A 20,763-nucleotide genomic window follows, 5' to 3' on the forward strand; every position below is an offset into this window, starting at 1 on the left:
GAATCCAGAAGATTCTAGAGTCAGTCACTGGAAAAATTGGGATGAAAATAACAAAAACTGGGAGAAAACCTAGCCTAAATAAAATTTGTGCTGTAATTTAAAGCTGGAATTGAAGGCCATGTTTCTCAGGGAGGGGAGATCAATCTTCAGAACTATAATTTGGAAGCGTCTGTACAATATCATCAAACTTCCTATTACTTGGTAAACAGATTCCAGCTTAAACATTCTTTATAGAATTTCTTTGAAGTCCCTGATGTCAGCTGCCTCTCTTGCTGTGTTGTAATTAAAGAATACTCTAGCAAAGTTTTTTTTTCCTACAAAAAATTATAAAGAAAACTGGAAAAAGAATAATTGAGAATCTAAAAGATAAAATGACTGCTTCAAAGTATACTTACTGTGTCTAAAGGGAAAAAAAAAGACGAATCTTACTTCATCTATACTTACTGCATATTGTACTTGAAGGAAGTAATGTAATGTGAGCAACAAGTGAATTAAATTCATGCTATAAACCTTTTAATCTATACTCCTATAAAAAATATTCTTGACTGTGTTCAAGTTCTGTACCTAACTGCTGGTCTGTCATTATGTTTACCACACAGATAACGTTTATAGAGTTGCTTTTGGGGAGGACTGAGCAGAATAACTGTCATAATTTGACTGCAGTGGTGCCAGGGGAAATAGTACCCTAATTTTGAGAGAACATCTGTTGAATTATTTGAAATTTAGAGTGTAGAGGAAAATAATTAAGTTATTTCATTACAGATGCTTGGTATGGAACACACTACTAAAAATTAACTCTCAAACTTCTTACACCTGAAAAGGTTTTTAAGTGAAATTCCAAGTCCTCAAGTTCTTCAGGAAGAGATGGCCTGGATGAAGGAAAGACTGTCAAATTTAGGATCACCAGTGGTACTCTGTCACAATGACCTGTTGTGTAAGAATATTATTTACAACAAGAAACGAGGTATGTATTGAACTAAGCAGTAAGTAGTAGCTTAGTTTGTTTATTCTGTAGTTGTATTTCCTACATCATTGGTGTCCTTCTAGTGATGGTAACAACTGAACTCAGCTTGAGCTTTTAGCAGTCAAGGTAATGGTAGTGATATCTGTGTAACTACTACGTTGTTTAATTAGCTGATTCTCATCTATATGTTACTGTACAGAGAACAATATTGTTCCTTGCTTTTTTTAACTAATTTTGTTAATCCACAGCCTGCCTGTATGACTAGGTTTCAAAGTATGGAATTGTTTATGTTAATTCCATTTGAATCACATAAAGCTTTGTTTTGGGGGCAGAGGAGGGGGCGGATCATATGAGCATAGAAAATAACCTAAAGACATCTCCTGTAATTTGTGTGGTGTTCTGATTTGTGATTGTGTTGCTGCAAGGGAAGACAGCTTCGTGATTATGTATTTTAGTGATACTTAGCACCACATTCAGTCGCTCAATTTATGTTTTATGAGGTACGTAGGCATCTTAAAGATTTCTTTCTTTAATTACATACTTTATTTAAACAGCTGTAGGCAATACACATCTTGGCGAAGATTAATTACTTTTGTTTTTATTATAAAATAACTCCAAATAATTTTATTAAAGAATGACTCAACTAGAATCTGCAAGGCTTCTATATAAACCCACACTTTCTTTTATTACTTCATTTTTAGTGGTTTGAGGTTCGGTTACTAAATGAATCAATTAAACAGGATATTAAGATGCTAAAATGAAGAAAAGGGAAACTTAAGATGCTAAAATGGCCATAGTGCAGTAAAAATGTTTACCTTTGCACAACTTGCCTTGCTTCTCAAATATCTGAGCTCAGCTAAGTGCAACAAATTCATCAGGTTAGATATTTAAGACTCATTTGTAATGAGGATGACCTCTTCCTTTCAGAAGCTTCATATCTTTACTACAGTTTGGTGATATGGTTGTAGGTATTTTAGCCAAAAGTGTGTGAAAAATAACTAGGAATCAAAAAATCGGCTTGTGGTCTCGCACACATTAGAGCTGTGGTATTACAGTACCAAAAATAAATCTGTTATTGAGTGGGTATTCTAAATGCTGAAACTACCTTGAGTTTTAGTATTCCTCAATTACCTATTAATGTAAAAAGTAACTTTTAGTCACTTTTCATAGTAGAACCATGATTCAATGTAAAATAAAACAGGAATTCCTTTAAAAGGCTCGTTGTCACGGTCAATAGGCTTGAAGTTCCTACTTTTAAAACAAATGCTATATGCTTTTCTTTTTGTAAACAGAATGGAGGAAAAAACAATGCCAGCAGTGCATCACTTATGAGCAATCCTACAATAACCAGTGTGTGAGTGTTTAGTGTTTGGGGAGAGGGTGGGAAGGAGGGGGGGAGCATGTAAAGCACTTTGGCTTCAAGCTACCTATAAACAACTTGGGGGGGAAGAAAGACTTGAAATACGAAATAGGTAGGTTGATTGTTCAACTTGTTTGAATGTTGCACATGTACTGTGTTGTACAACTTTTGTAATCTGGATACAACTGGTACTGTTTTATAATAACCAAACCTCAATGCAAGCTGTAGAGTATTTGTATCTCTCTTCTGAAAGATTGTTTCTAATTATGTACTTTTTACAGAGCAAAAACTGTCTAATCTGTCTATTAGAAAAATCTAAAAATGAGGAATATGATTTTAGAAGTGGAATTGCAACGTTAACTCCATGTGTATTGCTGGAATTCTGTTCAGTACAGCAAAAGCTTGTATTGATTGATATACAGATAACTTCGTAAGAGCACAAAATAATCATTAGGAATGATGAAGCTACTGTATGAAGGTAGCTAACGAGTACTGATGATGCTGAGATTATTATGAAATTTACTCAGTTACCCAGAAAAGCTCTTGTGTATCAAAAAGATCTTGGCTGATCCTAAACTGGAACTGAGGGGAGAGAATCATTCATCTAGATTAACTACTTACCTTTTTTTTTTCTCCCCATTAAAGAGTGAGCAGAGCTGGTAATGCTGATTTAGCTTTTCAGAAGCTGGCACAAAACAATTTAGTTATGGATTTTAATGATACTGTATTTGTTATGTTTGTGAATGCTTAAGATGCATCTACTCAGCATGTTTTTGTTTAAGCTACAGGCTATCAGCAGATACTAAGACTTTTGTCCAATGCACGTAGAACAATTGTAGCTTATCCCAATACTTTGCTTTAGACTTGTCCTCTGGATTAAACTAATGTTAAATTTTCAGACTTGAAAGAAAAATCATAGCTGTCATATACTGCTTTTAAGAAGAATCAATCTCATGTCCTCACACTTTATTTATGAGACTAGAATGAATAGCATGTTGAGTGCTAGCTTTGTTTAATGAAGTGTCAGTCATCTGATTTGAATTTGTTCATGCTGTGGCTGAGAGAACTTTGCCTCTTGCTGCTTTGCTAATGTCCGTTTTTAGTCACTCAGGATATGAAAATTAACAAGTGTCATTTTACATAACGTATAATAATCATCAGTGTGAACTTTTCTTTGAAGGATGTAACTCAGAGCTTCATGTTGCTCTTAATTACGATTTGGACATCAAGATAGCACCAAGCATATTTTGGCTTGGTACTGCTTATTTATAGACCTGTTCTTATCCTGTTCAAGTTTTCTTTTTTAACATGAGTTGGGAATTTCCAAAATACATGATCTTTTAAGAGTATTCAAATACTTGCTGTTTAAAAAGATCAAGTATCAATATTCTTTTGTCTATATCTGTGTTTTTTTTGAATGTATTAAATTCATCTGCCAGGAAGTTAAGTGTGTAGGTAGATGGCTGGTTTTGTTCTGTTTATTCCCTCTGCCTACCCAATGTTTTCTATGATCTTTGGTAGGAGTCTGTGGGTGCTCAGTGCTTCTGAAGACTGAGGTATGTTTAAGGCTTCTGGTTTTGCTCTAAAAACCTGTTTTAATTTTGCAAAGGTATTTTGGGTATTTATAGCTAAAATTGGTGGGTATAGATAATGTCTTTACTGAAGCTGTCTTGTAGGGCCTCTGTGGCTCACCTGATGAGCAGGATAGGATACATCATTCCGCTGTGGTAACTATAGCTAGGGCTTGCTTGTTGAGTGTTTACCGTACCAAACCATTGAAAGTGAAGGGCAGCTATAGAGAGATATCATCACCCCTTCTACCTTTCTGTTCCCTGACGAGATCTAACAGATGCCCTGTTGACTACTTCTTGATCTATTTAAAAGGAATCTATTTCTGGTGTATATAACACATGATTTCCACTTTGGAACTTTGTGGTGTTCATAGATTAGATTGTTGCCTACAGTATCAGCTCCCTTGATGAAAGGAATGTCTCGATTTGAAATGCAAATTTCTTGACATCTTTATTCCTGTTGATAATAATAGCTGCTCCAGAGAGATGATAGAGCTTGCTTTTAAATTATGGCTCACTTCAATAAAATCCAAGTGCACTTAGACCATCCTGTTGTTGGTCTCCCTGCTCCCAGTAGTAACAGTGGGATGTAAAAACTTTGTGTTTATTTAAAACCTCCGAACAAATGCTAACTGATCAACTGCTAGTGTAACCCATGTCTTTCTAGCAGTGGCTTTGTGGTATGAGCTGCAGTAAATCTTAAAAGTAGCTTCTGATGCTGTGGATATTTAAACGATAAATGTAAAGGTAAATATAAAGGTGGTTCTACTTCTTCTAAATGAAGGTAGCTGAGATGTGTCACTTCATAAATGCATAACGCATATGAACTTTAAGCTTTTGCTTTCCTTATAGAAGAAAGTTGCACCCTTGAGTATTTTATGCCAAAATCAAATTTAAGGTTCAGTTCCACAGTAACATGAGTCTGAAAGACATTTTCACTTTGAAGTTTCATCTTACCAAATATGGGTGTGCCAAATTTTTCTTCATCTGCTTCAGGTTACATATGCCGTTGTTGCTGCCTTGTGGTGGTATTCTCTGTGCTACTTAAATGCACTGACCAAAGGTTTCACATCACTTGTTCACATGTACTTCCCCATGGGAGAGTGCCTGGTAACAGCCTCATCCGTATCTAGTTAGATTCAATTCTTACTTTGTAATACTGTTATTTGTAACTGGAAGTAAGATTTAAATGTTAGCTGAATTAAAAAAAAAAAACCATAGTGGCACGTACAGGTATGTTCAAGATGAAATTTGTACATTAAAGAAATTTAAAGTATATCACTTTGATGTTCTGCAAGCAGACTTTTACCTGCCATGTTTGTATCATATATGGGGGGGGGGAGGGGGAGGGAAACTCTGAATACAATCAACATTTAATAATGGTAGGGTGGGGGGTGTCAGGAGGTCAGTTGTGTAGCAGAATATTAACCAGGGTTGGGCTGTGCATTTTGACTGGCTTGTAACTTACAGATGTTTGTTTTAAAAGAAGTACTAAAGAACCAATGAGAAGCACAAGTGTATGAGTCTGCCAGTCAGGCAGTGGCAGAAATTGATCTGTGACAGTATCATAAGATCTTGGCTGCAGCTGCTGTAAAACTTCTTGTCCCTTCAGACCCTTCAATTTTCCATTGCCAACAAGATTTTCCTGGGAGGACCTTGCCACTTTGCATTCTCATGTTGGTTTGTCAGAGCCTAAAAGGTTTAACCTCATAACCTTGGTAAGCAATCCTCTTTTTCTGTGGAAGCAAGTGTAAACCTGACTTGGAGGATTGTGACTCAGTGATTTTGTTTGTGTTGTGGGGTTTAACTTGGATTATAAGTACTTAGACAAGAAGATGGATGCATTTGGAAAATGTTAATGTGTTTCAAACATGGTAATGATGAACTGCATAGATACAAGGAACACTTCTAACAGTTATTCTGTTATCTTGCTTGGGACATACATCTGGCAAAGCTATTGTATTGATATGTGCAATATTCATAAATCCTAAGGAGGCAGTATATTAGACACTTAAAATCCTTAGCCTAGGAAATACATAAGAGTAATATTCTTAATCTGCTTTTTTATCTAGAGATCTGGTAGTTAGTATTAGTATCTATAAGTGTATTCTAAGTCAGGCTAACAGGATTGTTCATTGTAATAGTAGTATATTTTATTGCGTAAACATGCAGCTAGTCTTTGAAAGAGTGGCAATAGAAAGGGAAAAGAGTGCAACTGTGAAAGTTACCTATTTCAGCACAGTAGCTTGTACATTTTAAGCTTCTGTGAACAGAACTTAAGTTAACCCATTGCTTCCATTTCTGCTGTTTTTTTCCGATTTCTGTTTCTCCCTTAAAATACAAGAGCTGTAGTTTTATCTTATTATTCCAGCTTATTGATATCTTGACTGGTTGCTGTGGTGTAAACATTCTTGAGCAGGTTTCAGTGCTGTACCATCTTGAGTGAAGCATTTTTCCCAGCTTCCCTATAGGTAAAAACACTGTGTAGTATAAAAGTTAGCAAGTAAGTTGGAAACAGTTGGGACTATTGCCACCTTATCCCTTATCATCAGTCCTTGTCTGTATAATACTACATAGTTTCCCTGTTTTGAAGAGTGGTCTCTCAATGTCTTGAGGCTAGTTTAAGCCAGTTTAAAAAAATGCAACAATTTGAAAATAGTCCTTTTTTTTTTGTAAGTGCAGCTGGGCAAAGGGGAAATATTAACATATGAAAAGAAAATACGAACATGTTGCAACGTGTTAGTCTACCATGGTTGTTGCACACTTCTCTGAGAGTAAATAGGGAAAAATTGGTGTGCAGTTTCCTCAAAGCTTAAACAAAGGATTTTCTACCATATATTTTATTTTGAAGGTAATGGATGCCCTCGTGTGGTAGAAGTTAAAATTAAAATTCTGCTATTCAGACTAAAAGTAGAGTACTGTAAGCTCTAGGTAATTATTGAAGAGCTTTCTAGAATCAATATTCAAAGAAGTCTTATACCACAAAAATCACAGCCTTACCCTGTGAAGTCTGAGTGCACACAACTGGGTACAAATAAGATGGGTGTGTGAGGGTTTTTTGTGGGCTTTTTTCCGTTAAAACTTCAAAGGACACCAAAGGATTAGGGCCATGAATTCGTTAAATGTGGATTCTGATGTTGCTGCTGTTGTCTCACATAGGTGATGTGCAGTTCATAGACTATGAGTACTCTGGATACAACTACCTGGCTTATGATATTGGCAATCACTTCAATGAATTTGCAGGTAAAAATTGGATCTTTGAGGTAAAGGTAAACTTGACTGGAAAAAAAAACACTGATTTCTCATTCTCGTAGCATGTTCTGTTTTTCTCTTTTCTCTGTAGATACTCGTATAGCTGTTAAGATGATGGTATCAAAATATGTCTATTGGTCTCTATTTGCAAGCCAGTTATACCCTTCCTTTACAGCTCTGCTAGCCCAGAAATGGAACGTAATGTCTTAAGTCTTTGCAGTTAACTGTCATTCTGTGAAATCACCCAGCAGAGACTTAGCACACTATAATGAAATACTGCAGATATATCTTCTACAGCATACACATGTTTGCATGTGTGTGTATATATTGCCAAATGTAGAATATACTGTGTGATTCTGCAGTTCCAAATAGCAGACTTCTATGGTGTCTTGCTGATTTTGTGTGTGTTAAGTACTTGCCCTTGAGTCATGCTAAACTTGAGTGGTAAAGGCTTAAGATTATGTGATAGAATAAAAAGCCAGGTTTTAGCAGTAAGTTGCAGATAGATTCCTTCATTAAGTAGTTCAGTTTCTTTCAGTGAATGCCTGTTCCCTTCACTCCATAAGAGAAATAGCCTTGAGCGTGTGCTATGTTATTTCACAGTATGGGGCAACAGGTAAAACCTATGTAATGTTTAGTATAGATGGAAAGTGTAGTATGGTGAAAATGGGAGCCTTAACTTACCTGTCATTGTTTCTCAAAATAAATCTTAAGTCCAGGTAACTTTTTAGATTTCAGAGTATATACTCGATAATTTTAAGTATCTGGGAAGTAAGTTAAGTTCTTTACAAAATATATTTGAAAACTTTCAATTTATTTTGTCTGGGACTTGTAAGAGTCTGAGTACATCTTCAAAGAGCTAACTATGCTAAGAAGACTCTACAAACATTTTTTTGCCACTGAAGAAGAGTTTTCACCTTTCATATTCTCTATCTGCCCAGTACAAATCTGAACTTTTTAAAGAAAGGAGACCAAGAAGGTGCCTCAAAGGAAGAGGAAGCATGGCTAAGAATGTCTCTTTAAACACAACACTTTTTTAATCCTGCTTTGTGGATAGAGTATATTTCCATGTCCTATGGTAACTGATAGTAAGAGTCAGCTGTGATCTGGGTCTCAGAACTCCTGGTAGACTCTCTATGGATGTGGTTGAGCATCTCCAGTATAGACAGATTTGGAGCCGCATGCTGTGAAGAAGAACAGGACAAAAGAGAGCAGTTATGAAGATAAGATTTGTAATTCTACCAACACCCTGTAGGAGGCGAGGGGTAGACTTCTAATAGTTTTAGCCTCAAAAGCTTTTTGTCAGCTTAATTGCTGACAACGTGTATGTATCTGGATTCAGCTTTAGATAATGTTGCATGTGAGTCCCTGGTTGACATGCATGGTAGGGTTTTGCTTTGCAGCACAGACTTTTTTTCCAGAGGCTTCTCTCAAAGCCAAACTTGTTGAATTTCAAAACACTCGTAGAGTATGTTTGTGGCTGAGAACACAGCATAAATCTTCCTACTACGTTGAATACTTTGCAATTCTCATGTGACAAACTCTTGCTGACTTGTAACCGATAAAATCAAGCCAAAGTAAAAGTAATGATGTTTGTCCGCATCAGTCTGTGTGTGTGCTGGTGGGGGGAGGGGATCAAGGGTGAGGGATGAGTAGTCCAGTTATGTGATTCTGATGTTCCTTTGTAGATATCTTAAGATTCTAATACTTTTTTCTTTTTCTAGGAGTAAACGAAGTAGACTACAGCCTTTATCCCAACAGAGAATTACAGGAACAATGGCTGAGATCTTACCTTGAGGCCTACAAAGGATATAAGGGATTTGGCACAGAAGTTAGTGAGAAGGAAGTTGAAGTTCTATATGTTCAAGTCAATCAGTTTGCACTGGTAAATAACAGTCTTTGTGCTTGAATATATTCAATGCTGTAGAGAAGCTTACCTACTCTGTGGGAAATGTAATTGCTAATTTTTTAACGTGAGTACTGTGGTGTGTGTGTACATATATATATATATAAAAACACCTTCCTTAATCTGTTCTATGGAAGTTTGAGAATGCTTGAAATAATCTACAGAGCAAAAGAGGCAGTGAATATTCAGAAAAGGAGATGGGATTTTTAGCAAGGATTGCTCTTGGCTGTTAATTGAACTGAGTCCCTGAGTCGGCAAGAGATTCCAGGGGGTCTGTGGTGATCTTTTCTTTGTAGCAGTAAGATGACAAAGATTTAAGAGAAAATATAAACTGAAATTAATAGTTGCTGTTGTAAAGCTCCAAACTGCTCGCTATCAGACAAAGTTATCAAAACTTAGAGGTACAGGAAAGATTCACACTCACCTATAATGATTACTGTTTTAAAGTGTTTTCAGGCATGCATGCATCTTCTACACTTATGGTGAAGCGTTACAACAAGCTCTAGGAAGTAATTTAGGTTATTATTGTAGTCAGTTATTAACTGAACAGAATTCTGAAGCATATCGCTTGTGGGTGGTCCAAAAATGTCTTCCACAAGGATATTATCAAGCTCATGTCTGCTACATATACTGCAGATGAACTTTAGAACAAATACTTTAGCAGTCACATCTATTATCTACCATTCATGTAATCCATACTTTCAATCAGAAATTGAGCATAGGTCTCCAAGACTATGCATCTGGAGTAGTAAAGGAAGTATGGTTGGAGCAGATGACAAATTTGTGTAAATACTGAGGAGTTTAAGATCATGTCTTTGTCCAAGTTGGTACTGAAAGTGAGTTGTAGTTATAATGGCTTAAGGGGGTAATCAGATTCAAAAGGAATTCTTTATATATGTTAGGTTGAGTAAATGTAAGATAGTAACCGTAAGATGTTTAATAAGTAACAATAGAAGTAGTTCAATTTCTGTTTTTTTTAACATGAGGTATACAATTGCACAACAATTTACCTAATAGATGACCTGTTGACCTGTCTCACAAATGCAACAATTTTCTTGGAAAAGAAACGTGGAGGAGAGTTGGGAGGCCAATGGATTTACTCTGCCAGTAATTAATTTTATAATACTTGTTTACCAGTCTCCTTGGTAAAGAGAGATCAATTAAGTTAACAAAAAGATTGGGATTTTTTGGGGTGTTCTTCTGTGGATAATTGTGTCTCAATGGGAGAATGTGCTTAAATGCTTTTTATACTTTTTATATAATAATAATAATCTTTACCTACTCTTTTTTCCTTTAGGCTTCCCACTTCTTTTGGGGATTGTGGGCTCTAATTCAAGCCAAGTATTCCACCATTGACTTTGATTTTTTAGGGTAAGTGTACTTGCTATATATATAATGGAATAAGTGAGATTGGAAGGGACTTGTGGGGCCATCTACTTCAGTATCCCAGCTATCAGAAGCTGAGGTGTGAGCAACAAAGCTGGTCTATATGATCATACTATCTCTTTTTGAAGAGAAAACAAGACAGTAAAAGCTGTTTGCCCTCCCCCCCCCCCCCCCCAGGTTCTTGAACTTAATCATAGAATGGCTCAGGTTGGAAGGGACCTCAAAGATCATCTAGTTCTAGGCAGGGGTGCCATCCCCTGATGCCCCAGGTTGCCCAGGGCCTCATTTAACCTGATCTCGAACACCTCAGGGATGGGGCATCCACAACTTCTCTGGGCAACCTGTTTCAGTGTCTCACAGGCCTCATCTAATCTAAATCTTCCCTCTTTTACTTTAATACCATTCCCACTTGTCCTGCCACTATCTGATTAGGCAAAAAGTTCTCTGTATTTTTTTATAATCCCCCTTTTAAGTATTGGCAATCTGTGATGAAGTCACCTTGGAGCTGTCTCTTCTTAGGCTGAACATCCCCAGTTCTCTCAGCCTTTCTTCAGCCCTCTGATCAACTCTGATTTGGGCTAAAATATGTAGTATAACAAAGCAAGGAACTTAACTAGAGGAGTAAATGTTTTTAAGCATAAACAGTTTTTATTGACAAGACAAAAGCACAGAAACAGAGTTGGTCAGTGTGGTACACTGTCAGAAGACCTACATTTCTAACTGCAAAAAGTGAGAAATGGGGCTCTTGTACAGAAGAGCTTTTTACTATATGAAGTATTGATCATAGAAATCCCTAATTTTTTAAAAGAATCTACACAATGCCAATGAATCTGAAGTTCCATCTCCTGAGACACTAATTCACTAATAGTTCTGTTTCAGGTAGATGTTAGCGCTTTTTTTTTAATGGTTACAGTGAGCAGAGGAATTTCAGTCTTTTGGGGACTGGGAGAAGTGATAAAGTTAATCACTTCGGCATGAGGGAATGCTTCAGTTTAGAATTTTTTTTCTGTTAATGACTAGGACAGATTACTATGCTTAGCTGTGCTACTGTAAAGGAGACAAATGTGAATCTTTTCTGTGGCTTTGTGATTAGTTATTCCCAAGTAGAAGTACTTGTTAATAACCACTAGATGGCACAAAACGTACAAGTAAAAAGCACAGGTGATAGAACCCAAAAATGTTGCAGTTTTGAATAAAACAGCATTCTTGCAATGAACAAGATCAATCTTCTTGGAATTGTAGCTGTCAATTGTTGGACAGTCTGTTAGCATGAAAACACCACCTCTGCACCCAAACCAGCATCTGTTTTGCAAACTTTAGCAAGCTGGGAGGGGAGGGGTGGTGATAAAAGTACCATAATAAAGGTGCTCTATTCTTAACTTCTTCCTTTGGCAGCTGCTATGGGTTAGCATTGGAAACGGGTCTGGAATAGGTACACTTCTGGTTAGCCCTAGCATGCCTGTTTCTGTGTAAGAAATTGTCTGCTCTTAACTTCAGATCTTTCTCCATTTGAATAGGTATGCAATTGTTCGTTTTAACCAGTATTTCAAAATGAAGCTGGAAGTCACGGCATTAACTCTTCCTGAGTAAAGAAGAGGAATGAAGTTACCAAGTGGATAGACAACCCCTGAATCTTTTCTGAGAATGGATACTGGAAAAAAAAAGCTAAACATTTGTTGAAGTTCTGTAATGCTCACTTGGTGGTTCTTGCTTTATAAATAATGCCTCTAAACAGTCCTTCAATGTTAAATTTAATATGAAGAACATACGTACTGCTGTTGATATAAAAATGGATTAGAAACTTGCTAAATCTATAAAAAGTTGTAGAAATGGCAGTTTAATCCTTTTTCGTAATTTAACATGTTGTATGTGAATTATTTATTATAAGTTTAACATGATTCCATTGCTGCTTTCATCAGTTTTTGTAAAAGTTGGGTGCAGACAGTGAAGTTGTTCCAAAGGATTTGTTTAACAGCTTATTTTATTGAGTTGCATTAACTTATATTAGAAATCTACACAGTTGAGGATATTAACCTTTTAGATCTATACAGGCACAATGTGACTGAGATACTGGTCACTAGTATGTAGTAACTAGGGGAAAAGGTTAGGATGATTGTTTTTTTAAAAAAAAAAAAGTTAGCTTTCCATCTTATGGTACTTACCTTTTGTATAAGAATCAACCTGCTTGCTGAAATGATAAAAAAAAAAAAGCTTTCCTTTCTGTGTGTTAAGCTGTAGAAATGTGAAAGTTCTGTGGCCATCAGATTATTTGAGATTCTGTACCATCAGTGTTAGATGGGAATGTACCATCTCTAACTTCTGTAGGAAAGCTGCTTGTTAAGTGTATTTTTTTAAACAGAAGACCACTATTCCAAAATCTGTATTCCTTTTTGAAACTTGATTCAAAATTTGAACACTATTCTGGTCTCTGATGTGCTTCAGCAGTGTCTAATGGAATGGACTATTGAACTGAAGATCAGTGAACAGAGATCCTGTTGCACTGGGGAGCAAGACATTAGGTTTACAGTTTGTGTATTGTTGATGTCTTTTCCTTCTGCTCTGTCACCTTCTAACCTTGGATTCTAGTCTTACATGCTTGGTCCTGTAGTTGAAAATTCTGTATGTCTGTTTTTCTTCTGTGGCAGCAAATTATTTTTCAAAGTCTCCAGTTTGAAGGATAACATGAAAAAGTATGACTTGAACAATGGGGCTTTGATCATCACACACATCTCCTTATAGCTATTATACCAAGAATGGTCTGGATCACAAAATGTGAATAGAAAAAATGTTTACTGAAGAAAACCATGTGTAAATTTGAGTGGAAAAGAGGCTTTAAATCTGAGGCGGGGAGGGGGAAGAAACCCACAACAAAAATAAAACCCAACAAGGCGGTTTGGAGTTGGGCAGGCATATACTCAACTCTGGAAATACTTTGCACTTTGGTTGCTTAAGTGCCCACATGTACAAAGTCTGTGTGTGTGCATATACACATGCAAACACAGACTTACCTGAAGAGTAAATATTATGGGGGGGTCTTTTGTAGAGACTCTGGCAAAGATATTTATTCAAAATTGCTTTATGACATACTGTTGTGTGTATGTGCATACACATTTAAATAACATACACATACACAGTGCTTTACAAAATTTTTGATTCAGGACAAAGTTAATGTGAATGAAAAATTTTCACCTTGAAAGACCATCTTGAATGGCATTCTGTTATTTTACAAAAGCAAGGTTTGGGTTTTTTTCCTCTTAACTTGTTTTTATTCATCTCTGAATGTTTCCATTTTTTTTATTTCCTTCAGTCAAAACCTTAAACTGTAATACAAATGGGATAACTGGGATTTTTTTTGTAACTTGAAGTTGGGTAAACCTTTCTGTTAGCATTTTTTAGCTGGAGGCTACTATACTGGACAAACTTTCTTGGTAGTGAAATAGAAACATATAGCTAAAATTCATGTATTTTCATTTATAGCAGATACTGAGGATGTTGCTAGAGCTCATAAAAGCACTGAAGACTCTCTTGTGTTCCGTACTTCCTCCCTCTAGGCATGATTGACATACTTCAAATAATACCCTGCTGTCTTGGTGTGTAGTCCCTTTAAGTTCAGCAAGATGCCTTTGGAAGTAAGGTTGATCAAGATTTTAGGACTTGATTACTATTCTTCAGATGCTGGCTTTATTTCTGGTGGTGTTGCTTTGTGTTTGTAAAGTACGTGAAGGAGGCTGTGACGTTCACTAGGTCTTGGGAAATCCACCACTTGACAGATCCTGTCTAACTTTCCCAACAGCTGGCAATCCACATTCCCTTTTCAAGTACCAGCTCTGTTTAAGCTTGGAGTTAATGTATCTCTTTTTCAGTAGTATTTTGTTTATATAGCTCAAGTAGCAATAACTGTAGGAGTGGAAACTTGCTTCTGCAGAACCAAAGCTCTTCATGAGTGCAGCTCAATCTCATTCTTGTGGAGCTGTCAAGTTCCACTGAATCCCATGAAAGCACTTTCAAGCAGATAGTAAATACTGCATGCTTTTTCTGAGCCACTTTGAAGAAGCACAAGGATTATCACAGGTTAGTGGTCAACTTTGCAGTACTGATAGAGGCTTTCATTTTGCATGTTGAAGTTCATTTTACACACTTAAATACTGCTTTGCATCAGCTTTCTCTCAAGACAAGTACAGATTAAAACAATTCCTGATAAAAATTCCTGATAAAAGTTCTGAGAAAATACTGTAAACTATTTCTGAAAATGAAATGCCAGTTGCCTTGATTCTTGTTCCACATCAGATTTAGCCAGTAGCACTCAGATATTCTCACTTGCAAAGGAATATTTACAGACACGTTAAGTTTGAAGCAGTAGTTTGCAAAAGTACTGCAAATTATAAGGTAGCTTGAAACTGTGAATACAGGACATTCTGAATGTAAGTTAGGTACTAAAGCACCAAACTAGAGAACGCGTACTTGTTTCAATTAGTTTTTCTAGTTTTTCTCAGTCTCTTAATAGCAACTTAAAAATGTTTAAAGGAGGACAAAAAAAAAGATAAGAAGACTGAGCTCTAGAAACATCCTGTAGTCGTTTTGACTGTGACTTGCCAAGAAGATACTCTGCCTTTATGTTAAGCTAAGGGCATGAATGCCAAAATCAATAATTCTTATTGTAGTTAGACCTATATTGTAAATATCAAGAGGGTTATTAGTAATGGCATTCTTGCATAAATAGCATCAAGTTAATAGACCATAGTGGCCTGGTTGCTTTTGTAAAGCAGAATAGTGTGAATTTTTTTCTTCTCATTTCTGCAGTCAGATCTGGCTAATCAGTACTTAATTTCTTAGGTCATTAAAGATTTATGAATAACTAATCTGTTCTCATATAATTTTAAATTCCTTCATTTACACTTGATTTGCATTTAAAAAGGAATTACCAAATTTGTATTAACCAGGTCTGACTGTATATGTATATACAACAGTGTAAATAACCATTTGTAAATTAGTGTGAATTGTACTGTACCTCGCTTTTATGGACTTGTGAATTGCATTGTATTCTCTCTTATTTTGTAGAAATTTTGATGTAAAGAAGAAATCTAACTCCGTGTGCTGACTTCTTCTGTTAAAATGACCTGTAACAGAGCATAATACTTTTTTGTTTGTGTATAGCCTTGGCACCCAGTGTCTTTTTTTTCCCTGTTAGCTTTTTAACATCTTGCTCTTGGGAATGATTCTGGGAATAAATTAATTGATACAGTGCTAAGATAAAAAGGAAGTCTAATAGGGCAAACAGTATCAGAGGTACATGTTAAGTACCTATGGTATACAGAAGGCTGTTAAAATGTTTACTTAAAATTCCAAAAATTTCTTATACATTCTTGAATGCTGGTGACTTCTAAACATAAGCATGTTGAATTGAAGTACTCCTAAGTGTGCGCTCCTGTGGTGTCAGCGACTGAGTTAGTTGTGATAGAAGTCTCCTAACTTAAATGTTTTTGGTGGATATAGACTTATAGGATTAGTTGCTATCTTGTAAATGCTTATAAGAACCCCCCAGATCACTCAAATAGTTCTGCCAGTCATTTTTCTCCATGCTAGAACTATTGGTAGTCCCTTTAAACTATTTGAAACTTACCTGAGGAGGTATTATTCCTGTGTGCACTGCGTTCCCTCCACAACCCCCAAACCCTAGTTCGTTGGGGGAAATGTGAATATAAAAGCTTCCTTTCCATACTTAATGATTGATATTTACTTTTTGACTACAATTGTTCTACTTTATCAGTATATGAGTTCTCATCAGAATTATTTTGTGTGAAGTCCCTTGCTGAAGAGGCCTTTGATCTTGAAGTGATGCATAGACAGTTGTCCTCAAATACCCAACTGTATTTTGTTACTGTTGCCTTTCACTGTCAGTTTTGAACTACATAGTGTCCTTCAAGCTGTTAGTCTGTTCTTGTCACTGCTGTATTTAGTAATTCTGCTGGAAAATGTCAGTGTGCAAATCTCATTGTCCATCTGACAAATCAATTTTGATATGGTTTGTACATTGTCAGCTCTACCTGCACCAGATGTAAGGTACACATGCTTATCAGTGTTAACACTTACTGTTACTGGGGTCCTTGGAATTGAGTTTGTCATGGAAGTGTTAGTCAAGAGGTAGGATGGGCTCAGTAAGTTTAAGTAAAAAGAAAGTTCACGTGGAAATTAGAGCTTCAGCTTTTGATGTGGTAAAATATTCAGTATGTTTATTGCGTGGTTTAAGGACAAGAACAAACCAGGAAAGTTTGTTTCACAGTTCAGATTTCTTTTAAAACATTTGCTAGCTAGCAAAAGTTTATGCTCTTTGTTTGAAATTCCTGCCAAAAGGAGTCTTAAAATAAGGTGATTGCTTTTCTAATTAAAGAAAACTTTTCTATAACCAACTGGAATATAATCTCTGGCTCGGGGTAGTTTTCCCTGTAGTTTATAGTGGAGGCTGGCCACATCCTATCTGTTTATTTTAGGTAGCTGTCTATTCTTGACATGTTTTAATGTTCTTGTTCTTAAATGCCTTTTGAGGTGTGCTAGATGATTACTCAACTACTGGAATTAGCTACTGGCTCTTATCTCTTCCACACCTGCCAGGTTGTAACTATTGTAGCAGAACAGGAAGCTTTTGATTAAATCTACAGGCAATGTCAGGCTGGTGCTGAGAAGTGTTGCAGTTGACTCCCACCTTTTTTATTACTGTAGGCTGCATGCTGATTGTTTTCATTAGATATAAAAGATAAAAAGCCATGACCTTTGGTCTTGTGCAAAGCAGGACTTTTGTTATCCAGCCACATAAGTTAAAGGAACTCTTGGCAGTAAGAAACCATGCAAACCTAGATAGGCATGTCAGAAGAAACTAACTTTTTTGTGGCCTTTAGATCCCTGGACTGGAAAGGAAAACGTGCAAATTGTATGTGCCATTTGCATGGAAGTGCTATAAGTGATGTGGTGAGACATTGCAAAAAGCATTGCTTAATTTTTATAGTGACTCTTCCAAGCGATCTGTACAGTTTGTTGCCTTGACTAGAGACCAGTCAATTTAGGGGATGGAGAGGGAAGAGACATTGTAAAAGATAACCTGTATGTTAAGATCTGCGTACAGCTCGTTAATTTACAACATTCAAGTGTGTTTTGGGTTGGGCTTTTTCACTTGTTTAACAGTATATGTAGTTTTCTGTATGAGATTCTTTAATAATCATTTATCCTTTTTAAATAGATGATAAAAACTGACTGGAATAGGCTTGAAGTCTGACCTTAGAACAGGTGGCCAGACTTTACCGGGTTAACAAATTTCTGATACAAGATCTTATACAAGTTGTTTCTGTAGCATCTGAAAAATTGTTGAACTCCTGTCTCAGGTTCCCTATTGTGTGGAATTTTAGTTTGTGCAACTCCCCAAAATGTTTGATTTTTATGCTCATGGACCTAGGGAAAATCTAGTGGGAATTAAAAGCTGTGCAAACGGTTAGAAAGCACATGTTACTGGAAATCTAATGAAGTTTAAAAATAAATTTTGAAATACATTCAGGTATTGCACTAGTCTACTGTTGTTGAATTAAAACTGCATTTTTCTAAGTATTTTTTCTATATAGCATAGATCTGTGCAAAACACAAGATGAGAGACCATGGAAGAGAGACATTAAAATGTAACATAAAATGCCATAAAATGCAGAGTAAATTGGTAAAAAGATTTCTTAACTGTTGGTGAAAGTAACTGTTAATTTATCAAGAAAAGGTAGGTGTCAAGTGTGACAGACTTTTTTCCTTTTTTTTGGTACAAATGTTGTTCCTAACATGTTGTATCTCAGATACAATCTGCGGTAGTCAGTAATGCTGCTTTGTACACAAGTGCTTTGAATAGTCTCAGCACCGAGAATGTATCCAATCTTTAATATGACTTAAAAGCTAGATTCATTAGTTCTGTCTCAAACCTCTTAATCCAGCTATCTAAAACTCTTTAAACACTTGCAGAAACAGGGCCATAGCGTATTAGGGATATATTCCTTTGTGTCTTTTTTCACTGCATATTTTCCAGTGTTCTGTTAAACATGAATCCATTTATGTGCTGTGAATAAAACAAGTTGAATTTAAAAAGCAACCTTTTATCATCTTCCAGCACTGTCATCCTCCCTGTAAGCCCCCATGACCCTTCTTGTATGTTGTGGAGTTTAGATGCATCATTTATCCATTGGAGTGAACTGTATTTCTTTTGAACTACATGTTATTGAAGCTATATTATAAGGCCTTCTACCACTGATCAAATGAAGTAATGTACCTTTCAAAGAGATTTATATTGTGTAAATAATTTCAAACTGCAACAATAAAGTTTGTTTCTAACTGCACTGTTAGCATATTTTGTGATGCTTTTGCCTTCCCCAGATTTGAAAACACTTTCTATGGAATACTTAAGAGTTCTTAAAGGCTTTTGACTTCTGTTAAGATGCATACCTCTTACTGGGATTAACAATGAATCTGAAAGTGAAGTGCTTTGAACAGCCAGTACTTGGCTTGCTTGGAGTTGACTCTTGACACTTTTACATATTAAATAGTCATGGTCACTTACTAAGTTTTTTGTATCTGGGAAGAAGGAAGTAGATGGGACATGACTGTCAGTGGGGATCACTACTTAGAAATTGGGAGAGGAGGAAAAAAATGTTGGGGCTGCTACAGACTTGTGCACAATAAGAACTTTGTTCACTACATGGAACCAGTCTTCTAGGCTCTGTGTCCAGTGCTAGGGGCACAATATTAGATAGCTGCATGGGTGTTAACTAGGATGCTACAGGTATTAGTAAAACTCTGCTTCTTCCATTTGTTTGTACAACTAAAGACAATGATTTCACCAAGATACGCATTTCACTTGGGCTTGAGATACCTTGAGCAATTGCCAACAGATGGAGGGCTGACTCAGAGAATGCTTTCCTCTGTAATGGATCTGTCCTTATCACTGGAAACAGGTCTTTGCTGCATACACTAACCACAAAATTTTGTGGTTTTTGTTCATTGTGGGCACAACTTGAGTGTTACTGGAGCATATGTGTATATGAAGGGACGAATGGAATAAACAAGTTCTGCTAATGTGAAAATAAATCAATCTTCAGGCTTGAGGGAAAACACTGACCCAGCATTTTATGAGACTCAAGCTCTATGCATCTTTGCTTTAAATAGGTGTTATATATAGTAATTCTTAATTTGCAAGGCCTCCACCTTCTATCTCACTGATTGTGACTATTTCACTAACAGAAAACACAGTAATTGTATGCATAACTGCAGTCTGAGATTCTCATGTGCTCTAAGTGTTGCTGGCTATCACTGACCTAAACGTGGTTTATTCACATTTGGCTTAATGTGTGAAGTACTAATTATGCTACAGAATGGGTAAAACTGTGAATTGTTTTTCAGTTTAGAAGAAAATACTCATACAGTGACAAGAGATCTAGGGCTACTTGCTGCTTAGAACCAAGAGCTGGTGTTTCTCTGGTGTCTATGCCTTGTTTTTACAGAAAATGCAGAGCAAGCTCTTACTGAGCTAGAAGTTGTCATTAGGAAGTAATAAAGAGTTTTTTGAAAGTCAGTCCAGAATATACAGTCTTGAGTTGAGTAGGGCATTTTCCTCGAGATACAGGATCAAACTACAGATGCGATGGGGGGAAAGCAATGGTGTGTGGAGTGGACTTCAATACATAATGTATTGAAGTGTTAGCTGTATAAAATCTGCACCCATAGGAAAAAAATTTATTCCTTGAGTGAATTCAAAACAGCCCACTTACCATTAAATTTTAGGCTTATAATGGATTTATTAAATAGAAGCCCTTACTCCCATTAACACGGCGGAGTCAAGCTGCACAAGAGCACACTGGAATTGGAATCTTTTATGTATGTCAATGCGTGTATCCTACTGGCGGTCTCCATTCAGAACCTGCACTTGTTACTGAATGGGCAGGGACAGCTCTTTTCTCTTTTAAGTCCCATAGTGTGCTTTTACTGCTTGCAAGTAAGGGCAACAACATTTATTTCATCAGGAACTAGCTTTGAAATGGGAAGTTGGGAAGTGTGACCCTTTTCTTGTATACTTTTGAAAGTCTTCCTTGAGGCTCTATACTTAGGCTGCTGACCATGACTTGTTTCCTTCCCATCCCCTGCTAATGTTCCCTACAATTAGTCTGCAGTTCATCCTTATCTTCGTCTCTTGCAGTGCTATTTAGAATAAAGCTACTTGTCAGTTTTTTAAATTTTCAGGAGTGTGAAAAGAGCAGTGCATAGAATTGTTCAAATGCTAGCAGTTACTTAAGAGGCCAAAGGTGGTGTC

The 20,763-nt window shown here is 36.4% G+C and overlaps 1 protein-coding gene across 2 annotated transcripts in view; it reads left to right on the plus strand.

Annotated features, from left to right (window-relative positions):
* Positions 1-18,796, plus strand: part of ETNK1 (ethanolamine kinase 1) — a 31,710-nt gene extending 12,914 nt beyond the window's left edge. The window contains exons 5-9 of one of the 2 annotated variants that reach the window (XM_035540778.1): positions 822-964; positions 7,055-7,138; positions 8,872-9,032; positions 10,351-10,424; positions 11,957-18,796. In XM_035540778.1, the coding sequence (XP_035396671.1) occupies positions 822-964; positions 7,055-7,138; positions 8,872-9,032; positions 10,351-10,424; positions 11,957-12,029 (535 nt within the window). In that variant the 3' untranslated portion in view covers positions 12,030-18,796. Of the gene's footprint in view, positions 1-821; positions 965-7,054; positions 7,139-8,871; positions 9,033-10,039; positions 10,161-10,350; positions 10,425-11,956 lie in introns of those variants that run through there. The other variant, XM_050708371.1, reaches the window with a different exon arrangement.
* The last annotated feature ends 1,967 nt before the right edge of the window (positions 18,797-20,763 follow it).

Source organism: Cygnus atratus, chromosome 1, assembly GCF_013377495.2.
Source record: "Cygnus atratus isolate AKBS03 ecotype Queensland, Australia chromosome 1, CAtr_DNAZoo_HiC_assembly, whole genome shotgun sequence".
Lineage (NCBI taxonomy): Eukaryota > Metazoa > Chordata > Aves > Anseriformes > Anatidae > Cygnus > Cygnus atratus.